The 11335-nt window shown below is 34.9% G+C and overlaps 1 protein-coding gene across 2 annotated transcripts; it reads right to left on the bottom strand.

Annotated features, from left to right (window-relative positions):
* Positions 1-4098: 4098 nt before the first annotated feature.
* On the bottom strand, positions 4099-10920 carry LOC133306593 (dihydroorotase, mitochondrial). Of its 2 annotated transcripts, XR_009750924.1 has the most exons (10): positions 10797-10920; positions 7992-8114; positions 7633-7814; positions 7142-7278; positions 6515-6680; positions 6306-6422; positions 5674-5834; positions 5033-5249; positions 4430-4528; positions 4099-4334 (listed from the first exon to the last, which is right to left on the bottom strand). XR_009750924.1 is itself a non-coding variant. In XM_061506914.1 (9 exons), exons 2-8 carry the CDS (start codon positions 8084-8086, stop codon positions 5052-5054), a joined length of 1056 nt encoding a protein of 351 aa, XP_061362898.1. In that variant the 5' UTR covers positions 8087-8114; positions 10797-10920; the 3' UTR covers positions 4099-4528; positions 5033-5051. The 2 variants fall into 2 exon arrangements, 1 of the variants encoding a protein (XP_061362898.1); XM_061506914.1 differs by having other exon boundaries at positions 4099-4528.
* Positions 10921-11335: the final 415 nt, after the last annotated feature.

The raw sequence follows: 11335 nt of genomic DNA, 5'->3' as shown, positions 1-11335 counted from the left end.
ACCCTAGGCCATATTCTTATCCTACGTGAGTCTCTTGCTGAAGCTCTCAGTCAGCCACCCTCTCCTCCTTTCAAACTTGAGTTTTCCCCATAGAAACTCCCCAAGGTCTCACCTTTTCTTTGACTCTTCCTCCTTGAAGTTGTAAACACTGTTTTGTTAAGCATTGTGAGGGAGTGTGGTGTAGCCTTCTATGTGTGAGCTGCTGTCTTTGGGGTGGTTTGTGGGCTGAGTTGTTGAGTCTTTTGGAGGAAGCCTTTTCTTGCCATTGGAGGCTTCAAGAAGCCATTTTGATGGTGAAAGGTCAAAGCTTGTTGTTGATTTTCGTAGTCTTGTTGTGGCTGAACCTTGGTGCTGTGTAGAGGACCCCTTTTGTGTCTCATTTTCAGAGTTTTGGAGCCTTAGAGGTATTCATGATCACCTCTTTGTCATTTTGATGATTTAAGCTTGTTTAATCGGTTAAAAAGCAAAACTTGGATCATTTAAGTAAAGGAATATGTTTCTGAGTTCATAACATGCTTATGAACATCTGTTTAGGGAGTCATTAGACTCCCAATCGCGTTTGGACCCTTAAAATTGGGATTATACAGAAGTCTGTTCGAATTTCTGCATTCTGTTGGAGAAGTATTCGAATACTTTTCGTGTAGTATTCGAATACTTGTCCACTGGTAATCGAATACTCCTTGCTGGAGTATTGGGATACTTTTCTGGGAAGAAAAGTATTCAGATACCTTTGAAGAAGTATTCGAATACTGGAGAGTATTCGAATACAGTGAGTTTTGGTATTCGGATACTGTGGTATTCGGATACTTGGGGTGTTGGTATTCGAATACCTTGTGGTATTCGAATACTTTAGTGAAAGTAATCGAATACTTTCTGGAGAGCTGGAGTATTCGAATACTAATCGTGTAGTATTCGAATACCTCCTGCAGAAATAACATGAAATGACTTAAAATGAGATGAAAAGCCTTAATCACTTAATGTAACCTTGAGTAATGGTTATTGAAGATTAATTACTGTATAAACAGATTGTGATTGTGCTGTTTGTGGGCTTGATCTAGTGTGAGGTCTTGCTTTGGACGTATTGCTTAAGAGGTAAGCTTTCGTGTCCTCGGTTTAGCCATTGTTGGTTCCACCATGTCCCATGGGGGGATGGTTATATGCATGATGTTGTTTTCAAGATATACTGATTTATTGAAATGCTTTTGAGCTGTTATATGCGAGTGCCTTTATGATATGCATGTGGTGTTCGCCTAGACGGGTTGTGATCCTGTGGGCAGGTACGGCATGGACGCGTACTGTGTGGGTAATAGACGTATTCCTACACTTCTTTGGCCAGTAGAATAGTGATAACACACATGTCATGATTATCTGTTGCACTGCATTGAGTTTTGAAACTTATATTGTTAAACTGTTTTTAGAAGTCATATTGCAAATGTAAGTGAGCTTGGAGTGGAAGATCCTTGAGGACCCCTTGTCTTACTGAGATTTCTGTTTAGAGATCTCACCCCACATTTGGGGCACCATTTCAGGTTCAGGTATTGCGGGGGTTGAGACCTCCAGCGGCAGGAGGCCGGAGCGTAGCTGATATTGCTGTTTATATGCTGACATGTTTGGATGCTGGGTTATATCTACTGATGTTATGCTATTAGTTTGTTATTATTATGTTGCTGTTGTTGAGACTATGTTTGGCTGTGTTGCCTTATTTGGTGAGCATGGGGATTGTCCATGCCACATTGATTTGACTATGTCTTGTTTTAGATTCGAGTTGTAATAATGTATCAGGATTATGTCTGGACTACGTGTTGTAGTTCCGTGATTTTAGATACTCACTGTTATTTATATTATGAGGTATTTTAGTTAGCTGTCTTTTGCAATTACCTACAGGCGATGTTTTATGAAAATTGATTAAGTAATCAACTTGGCTAAGAATAATGACGTCATAATTGAACGGAAAAAGATATTCCGCATTTTTAATTAAGCGTGGCTTAATATGATGACATGTTAACAAACCGAGTATACACAGGGTGTTACAGAAAATCTGAACAAGAACTTAACTTAAATATCGATAAAAGTCTAATAGAAAAAAAAGAGAGAGGACCTTTTATTGAGTCAACCTTGATTATCAATGAATCTTAGTTACCGTAATGGAATGTAGAATCTAACAATTCTTGATCCCCAACCCCGTGCAAAGCACGGGAGAAACAGAAACTGAAAATTTTGTAAACGTGCTTAAAAAATTGTAATGAATGTATCATGTCTAGAGCATGAGCTTTTATAAACAATTCTCAAGAATCAAAGTTATTATTGCCTAAAATGTAATCAACATAATGGAGTGTGTTGCTTGATTAACGTGATGCAGCAAAATCTTAGGTTCAATTAGACAAAGATGTCAATATGTAGAAATTAAGCTTGACTTGTAAAACTTTTGAATCTCATAATCCGCATGAACAATTATAGGGATTTGTTTCCACTCTTCTTCTACTCTGTCTTATCTACCATACACAAATACTGTAAAAAAGAATAATCGAGTTCTAAAGTGTCAAGTACAACCATTATTATATTTATTTAAGTCATAAGGCATATAACTTTAAGTTAATTAAGGTTAAGGAATTTAAATAACTTACATAATCTGATTTTGAATTTTATAAATAGACATATTTTGCTATCCTTGTCAAAAATAAAGAAAACTACTATGGTATAAGAAATGACATGAATATTATATTTATCTTATTTAATCTATCACCTTAATTGTATTTTTCTTCCTTAATCCTAATCTATCATTTCATGACTACAAAACCCGAATCAGTTAAATTGTTTGAAATTGTAACGGGAGTTGATGTTGAGTATTTCTCATACTTCGCATACTGATGAGGACAAACATTATTAGAGCTGAGATGCTTTGTGGTGCTGATTGGGGAGGTGACATTGCTAGTAGAAGGTCTACAAGTGGATATGTTGTTTCCTCATTCGACGGAACTATCAATTGGATGAGTAAGAGGTAGAGTACTATTGCTTTATCTACTACAGAGGCTGAGTACATGGCCTTGACACATGCTGTCAAGGAAGCTATTTGGTTACGGAGGTTGTGCAAAGAGCTTGGCTTTGCACAAGAAGAGATAACCGTTGGGTGAGATAGTCAAAACGCCATTTTCTTGACTAAAAACCCCAGGTTTCCATGCGAGGACCAAACATATCAGCATATAGTACCATTTCATCATAGAGAATACTGAAGACAAGGTTGTATTGTTGAAGAAGGTTCAACAATGCTGATTTTCTGATCAAGGCAGTGACTTTAGAAAAGTTTGAATGGTGTACAGTTGCATTAGGTTGAAGAAACATTCGAAGCATTCACCAAATGAGAAAGTGTTGAGTATGACTCATACTTCGCATACTGATAAAGACCCTTGTTGACGGGGTTAGCAAAAAAACAACTGGGATCCCACTTCCATGCGTGAGTCTGGGGGAGCCGCCTGGCGAGGGGGCAGCTCCCCTGGCCCCGTAAAGGCCTGATGCTGTTGTGAGCCTCTGACTTATTGTAAATTTATTTTTCTTAGTAATTTAGGTTTGGATCCATTAATAGTTATTAGGGTTTTCTAAATTCTAATTATATTCACTTGTAAATCGAGTGACTTGTAACGAGTGACAATAAGGTGAATATAATACAGACAAACTGGATATAATCTACATCAAGTGAAATAGGACAAATTACCGTATCAACTTCATCACTTGTTCTTTTTTTCATTTTCGATTTGTGTACTGTGCGATTATCGATTTCGCACAATTGACATCATATAAACTCACATGATTTCTTTATGGCTACTGAATTTATCAATTACTCGTGGACAATAACTCTCAAATAAGGACTAACAAGAAATTTTCATTTTTTAGACAAAGTGACAAATATATAATCTTACTGTTTTTTCTCTCCGAAACATTTAACATTATGTCATGTGATGATTTATTTTCATTAAAATTTAAGGACAATTTGCACACTAGGGGCTGCCAATAATTAGTCATAACAGATTAATAAGGTGGAATGGGTCACAATTATTAGTTTGAACAAAAAATATTATTGGACTAGAAGGTCAAAGTGGGTTTTGTAATTTCTCCTTAAAATAAATATGACAATTTTAATTCGTAATAGCACAAGAAATAAATACACCATTTATTTATATCAGCATTTCGAATGACTTCATCTTGAAGGGAGTAAATAGAAGTCTAATGAGTTTTGGCTTCCTAGTAATTAAAGATTAGCTGCTTCCAGTTTATTTCCTCCATGCTTTATAGCAGCAGCATTCTCACATATAACACGGTGATGGTACATGTTGAATTGGCTGAGCTTGTTCAAATGAATGTAATTAAAAAGATGGTGTCAGTAAATGCTCTGAATTATGAAAATGAAAACAGAGAGAAAAAAAGTACTTGATACCTAAGCATTGATTATGAGAATGTCAAATTCTGTCATATAATAGGCATAAGCACTTGTTCAAAGTTTTCAAATCCTGTACCCACCCAGAAAGCTGGTGGCCTGCATCATGATTCAAGAGTAAAAAATAGTTACCATCTCTCATGTAGCACCAGCGGAATTTATGATATGTGAAAGTACAACTGTGTTGAGTGTTTTTGTTTTTCACGATTTCAGGATTAAAGCTGAAATTATTCCATGTCCCGGATCCTCTGGTCCAGTCTAATATGGTTCCATATATCATCAACCTCAAGCAGGAGTGGAGACATGGCTCGATTTGGTTTTTCACGTGGAACTGAATTAGTAAAGCGATTCCATTTTCTTAACTGAACCGCTTTGAAAAAAAAAAAAAATTCGGTTCCTTAAAAAATTAGTTCCTAGAAATGATTCACTTCAGTTCATGATTCACTTGATTTTTTTATTTATTTTTTCATTTTCCTAGATATGATATGCAAAATCGAATCCATAAAGTGATTCATACAATCTGTAGAATTTACGAACAACTTATAGATAAAATTAGAACAACAAAAATTAACAGCCAGTAATTTAAGGTGAAAGATACCAAACCTTCAAATAGATACGCCAGTCAATTAATTAAGCAAGCCTCCCATTCAAGTGTTTCACCAGCAAACATGGGAATAATATCTCCGAATGGAAACGACAAACACTCAGGTACTCTCCAAGGAGCTTTCCTCAGTTTAATCTTTAACTTGTTTCTGGGGAGGCCATAGAAGTCAGGTCCATTAAAGCTTGTAAAAGCCTCCAGCTTGTCAAGTGTACCAGCCTAAAACATGCAACAATTTCATAAAACAAATTAAGCTAGAACTCCACCCGCTTTCAGAAGGAAGCTTGAAAAACATGAGCTTTTCCTTCTAGTGACATACCGTCACATAAGCAATTAATCATACCATAAAGCACACATGAGAAATGCATGTGAATAATTACACACAGGCTGTATTATCAGATATCACCATCACCTCTAACAAACAGAATACTTGCTTATTCTGCAAACCTTTTTTAGATAATATATTTTGTTTCTATCACAAAAAATTTAAATGCTAATTAATCTCAGAAATTCAAGCATATTCCAATTGAACAAAATGTAATCCCCCCTTTTCTGAAACCCACCCAAATGCACATTTGTGCAATAAAGACATGAACACGAAAATTGGCATATTATATTATAAACATTATAATAAAAGTGTCACCTCTTCAAAAACCTTGGCATATAGTGATAGAGCAACCAGGGAGTTGTATATGCCAGCACATCCACATGAACATTCCTTTTTACGCCTATCATGTGGAGCACTATCGGTTCCAAGGAAAAATCGTTTACTTCCACCAGTGACAGCTGAAACAATAGCCTGTCCTAGAAAAGAAATAAACAAAATGAGCTCTAAGGTAAGATGACCAAGATATGTACAGTTTGGTAACACAATTGTTTAAAAGATAATCCTTGTCCCTAGTGACGTTTTCTCAACCTAACCTAGGGATAAGTAGTCTATAAAGTCTGAAAATCTTCAATAGGACCGCGTGCTCTCTGCAGAAAAATTAAAATTTACAAAAGCATTCTGATTTTCCAATCTGCAAAGACCATTCAATTCACTGCAAAACATATTTATCTTATCCCACACAAGTCAGATCATTCAGATCTGTTTAATTTACTTAGGACAATGTAACAAGCAAATTATACAATTCATACCTTTAAATTATTACTTCAATTTTTTTTTTTTTTTTGACATAATCATTATTTCAATTTCTTAACCAAAAAGTCTGATGTAACACCTAGAAGATGGTGAAACTTTCTGGACAGTATGGGAAGAAAAACAAAGTCACATACTATGGATCTCTCTTTTGAGCACTGGAAGACAGTAATTGTGAGGCTGTAAGCCACCTTGAAACAAAGCATTACGATTGAGAAGAAGATGCTGTGGTGTAACAGTTGCTCCTACGTAACCTTACAAATATAGCAAATTGTGAGAACGATTTTACAACTAAATAGTACAATACAATGATACAAAAGCTCTTCCAAGTAATTTATTACAATACCTTCTTTGCAAGACTCTACAAATTTAACAGCATCCATGGTAGTAACATGCTCCATCACAACCTTCAGCTGTGGAAGCCTTTGAATCAAAGGCTCTAAAATTGTTTCAATGAATACCTTTTCCCGGTCAAAAATATCAACTTTTGGATTTGTAACCTCTCCATGAACCTGTAATGCATATTAATCCACACATAAGAAAGTACGAATGTAAACTTTTGAGTACTTTATATATAAATAAAAGACATGCATAAAACAGGAAATGGGTCACTGGCCACACTTGGCTCGCCATAAGCACCAATCAGCTCAAAGTTAAGTATTGGAGAGTTAGTAGATATTTTCATTGTGGACATGCTCTGAAATTGGTGCCCGAAATATTAAATTCTATTACAAAGCCATAATAATTAATTTATGAACAATGTGACTAGTCAGAACTGATTTTGAATCAAGAATCTTCAATCAGGGCAAGCATAGAAGCATAAAGCATGAAATACATTTTTATACATCAGTACAAGAACATTAAACATAGTCACACTTACACACACAAAAGAAAAAAAATTGGGGAGGGCAGAGAGAATATAAAGAAAGAAACAAAACAGAGCCATAAATAAAAATGAAAACTTTTGAATTACCAATAATGGTAAGTCTTGCTCAACCATTTCCTTTAGAACAGAAAAACATTTTCCAAAAAGATCAGTAACACCATCTTGGGAGTTTGTTGTGGCACCAGCAGGATACAACTTCACACCATAAATAAGTCCACTTCTTTCTGTCAATGCAAGTAGCATCATCAAGTAGTGTATTATGATTATTAGGGGGAAAAAGAAGCCAAAGCTGGATGAGCACGGAGGTTAATCTAACCAAATGATAAATGACCACTGTTATACATGTTACTATGTTAGACAATTACATTGCAACAAATATAAGACTGACCAATGTAAGGTAAAAGCTATAAGGTAAAGGAAAATAACAGAAACTTCATTTTAACCAGATTCAGAGCAAAAGTTCATATATAAAAATAAACGCTAAATTAAACTTGCTGACACTGTTTTGGAACTTTTTTATTTTTCATATGTCAAAGGTAAATATTCTTTAAATTTGTGTACCCACTGATTAGACTTACTTGCAAGTTTGATCTCATCACGAGTGGTCATGTCTGTCAAGTAAAGTGTCATCAGAGGAGTGAAATTGCTATGTTTAGGTATTGCTTTCAAAATGGACTCTCGATAAGTAACAGCAGTGGCCATGGTAGTGATGGGTGGTTTCAAATTTGGCATTACTATAGCCCTTCCAAAATGCCTTGCACTGTAGGAGCAATAGTTATGAATCAGGACTCTCTTTAATGTAACTGGGACTGAAACACAGCAAACAAAATGAACACCAAACTATAAAAGATGCTGCACGCGAGTTTTCCTCACATTGACCCCACAAGAAATTAAGAAAGGCACAATATCATTGAACATTTTTCTTATTTGAAATGACCTGTGTGGGATGACAGCTTCAAGAAGGGCACCATCTCGGAGGTGAAGATGCCAATCATCAGGTTGTGTGATAGTGAGCTCCATCTTTATGCTCATGAACTTTTTCTTATTAGAACCTTAATACCTACAACAGAAGGGTAATAAAACAAAATAAGAACTAGCAGAATCACAGTGTGAGTGAGAGATAGCAAGAGATAATTTCACCCAAAAAATTTAAGAAAAAAAGGTGGTGATATCACAGTCCATACCAAATGTACATTACCCACCTTTACTCCAGTCCGCTTAACTCTTTTCAATTCAATGTCTTTCCTTATTTACATTTTTTTTTTTTTTAAAAAATGGCAAGAAAAACATTGATGCTAAGAAACTTGGCATAAAATATAGAGTTGTCAACCCCAGTCAGCCGTAGCCCACATGGGCCAGGACTAAAAAGCGCACCGGATCTTGTGGGCTAGGGCCAGGCATGGGCCTTCCAAAGCTTTAGCAACAATAAAAAAGCACTCCTATTCAGTAGCATGGACCCCATGAGTATCACAACAAATCAATAGATAGCATCCAAGGAAAGCATTTAATAGGGATCAAAACATTAACATGTATATGTTCAATGTACTCCTTTATTTTGACAAAATATTGAAATTTCAATCAGGTGAAGTACAAAAGATAGACTTAATTCCACACATTTTTTCCTCCACATTTTCACTTTTTGACAAGTCAATTAAATGAGACTATAAATTTGAACATGAAAAGCATAGCTCCCAAATGGATATTACACCATACAGCATGACAAAAGTAAGACAAAGTTTATCAAAATTCCACCACTGCACTAGTACACAACTCATGCACAACCAACTTTAATAAGAATTCCAGCTAAGGAAAGACCACCGATTCCCAAACAAAATAATGAAATATGTGTTGTCTCCAAAATCCTTAAAACATGGATCAAACAAAATTCCACCATTACAAAGAAGAGCATGTGCTCCATAATTCAATAATAAACAGGACTACTCTTTATCTGTATATCCCATAACTGGTCAGTGGTCAGAATACTGTAAATCTAAAAGTTCCTGAGCATGAGTAGATCTTATGTGAACCCATGCATCCCAGTACTGACCATTGACCAAAGCACTATCCTTAATTTCAATGACGCCTTTAGTGGCCTTAGTATACAGTTGCATCGTAGTTTGAGTAATCTTATTCATCAAATTGGGGCAATCTAACAAGATGCTCAATATTTTATTATTAGAGTTATATGTCTTCATGTAGCTCCATTCTTGTCTGAACATAATGACTCTATTCCTTGCCCCTTTGAAATAAGAATTTATAGGTTTATAAAGTTAGCATCCTAAGCAATTTCAAATCCAGAGCTAATAACCAAACTTATTTTTCTGAGATGGTCTAGTTAAGAAAGCCTTCAACATATCTTAGAAGGTTCTCGTCGAAAAAGATCCTTGAGTTACATGCAAGAAGAAAAAGATAAAATTAAGAAAATATTAGAAGCTACAGGAAAGTAATGTGGCAGTGCAATCTGCCCATATATAAGCAACCATGTGTCACTTGTAAAAAGTAGTGGGGAAGCATAGAATAACACACTTTCCTTATCATTACCTATCAAAATCTATGTTTAGAGCTCATATGGGTCACATCGAAATCGGAGATCAAATATTCAAAGTTCAAACTATGGGTCATATATTACAGCTCATATGGTTTTCTTCATGTCGTTTAGAGCTGCAATGTTTGAGAAAAGTCCATGTCATTTACCCCCTATTATCATGCATATAAGAGAAAAACAGAGTTTTTCCTTTTCCTTTTGCCTCGTGATCTCATACTACTGATAAAATCCATTTTACATTTGAACTGTCTCTTTCAAAATAACAGTCTAACTTCTAGCATCTCAATCGTGCTAAATCTTTTTTGTTTGAAAATCAATATCAACTGAAAACACTATTTTGAGTGTTCCGTCCAGTTTGATTGGCGGTGTATCCTATTCCTATTTTCCTCTTCTCCGTCTCTAATTTCCAGTAATGATATCAGAGCTACATTTGGCCACACGCTGAGAGTAACTTAAAAGATCACCATTTACCTACTGCAACAAACCAAGCTACTCTAAACAAGCCAGCCACTATAATATTAGCAAAGCCACACAGGCTTGTTCAGATGGTATTTTTGCCATTTCAAAACAGAAGAGCTAGTGAAGACTTGAGAATATCATGGATTCAAATTGAAGTAAACAGACCACATTTTATGGATAACAAAATCCAAAAGAAAAATAGGATTAACAGGAAACTAATTTAAAAACTAACACCAAACAAATGCATTAATCTGAAGTTCCAAAATGAAGTTTCCTGGAAAATACATAAAAAGTAAAAACCTTATAGTACCAAATGCCCCCTTAAAGCCACGTTTCATTACTATGTTCTCTGATATCAAACATTGCTTACATAAATATCCAGCTATTTCTTGCAAAGAAAATGCAAATTCTAACCACAATTTGTTCAAACTTCAAATCATTACTCCTTCAACTTTCTCCACATTAGTCAAAAACTAATTTTCAGTCATTCTGAACCTAACATGCTTACACTTCACAATGAAAAAAAGAAAAACCATCCAAAACCACGAAAAAAGCCAGATCAGCACAAGTTCTATTCCATTGGAGCAAAGAAGAATATTATAACCTATAAGCCAAAAACGTGATTACTAAAGTTTGTGCACTTTCCATTCACATAAAAAAATAAAAAATAAAAAATAAAAACGAAAAAAGGTGATTTCAAGAACTGCATCAGAGTAAAGAGAAGCAGAGAAGAAAAACCTGCTACAACGGACTGAGGAATATTGGATCTTACGGTTGACCGAGTGGTATCGCCGATCAGATGACGGAATCTTAACACAGTACGGAAAAGGAAGAAGCAAGCGAATTAGATATAAAACAAAATTTGTAAATGTGTGAATTTTATATGGATTAGTATCAATGCAGGATTAACGTCAGAGTATGATACTCATAAAAACTGATTTATAGATTAATTGAAGAGTAGACTTAATTTAGATAATTTTGTCCGGTGTTCATCGAAAAGACACCGTTTTGAGACGGAAATCATAGTGTTTTTATAATTTTAATTTATTTCAACGTTATAATAGTTTTTATCCTTTTAATTTTTTAATTTTTCAACCTCAACACAACGACGTTTCAATAAACATTAGACAAAGTTGTCTAAAGTAAAATAAGAAACTTTTTTCCAATAGTTTTTCTTACAAATTAAAAGTTTTACCACCTCTTTTGATTTATTTTTTTTATCGTTGATTTTTGTTGTTCAAATAATTATATTTTATTAAAATTAATAATTAATTAAT

The sequence above is a fragment of the Gastrolobium bilobum genome, unplaced genomic scaffold, assembly GCF_033153095.1.
Source record: "Gastrolobium bilobum isolate Gb01-03AN ecotype WA unplaced genomic scaffold, APGP_CSIRO_Gbil_v1 utg2911, whole genome shotgun sequence".
NCBI lineage: Eukaryota > Viridiplantae > Streptophyta > Magnoliopsida > Fabales > Fabaceae > Gastrolobium > Gastrolobium bilobum.
This window is presented reverse-complemented; position numbering and strand designations above follow the sequence as displayed.

What these genes read in the sequence shown, in the direction of transcription:
- LOC133306593 (XM_061506914.1), bottom strand. Translation starts at nt 8,086, where the DNA reads ATGAGCATAAAGATGGAGCTCACTATCACACAACCTGATGATTGGCAT. An exon ending in GAAGCTGTCATCCCACACAG is followed by an intron (nt 7,815 to 7,991) that starts GTCATTTCAAAT and finishes TTGCTCCTACAG; the next exon opens with TGCAAGGCATTTTGGAAGGG. An exon ending in GCTCAAAAGAGAGATCCATA is followed by an intron (nt 5,835 to 6,305) that starts GTATGTGACTTT and finishes TTTCTTTTCTAG; the next exon opens with GACAGGCTATTGTTTCAGCT.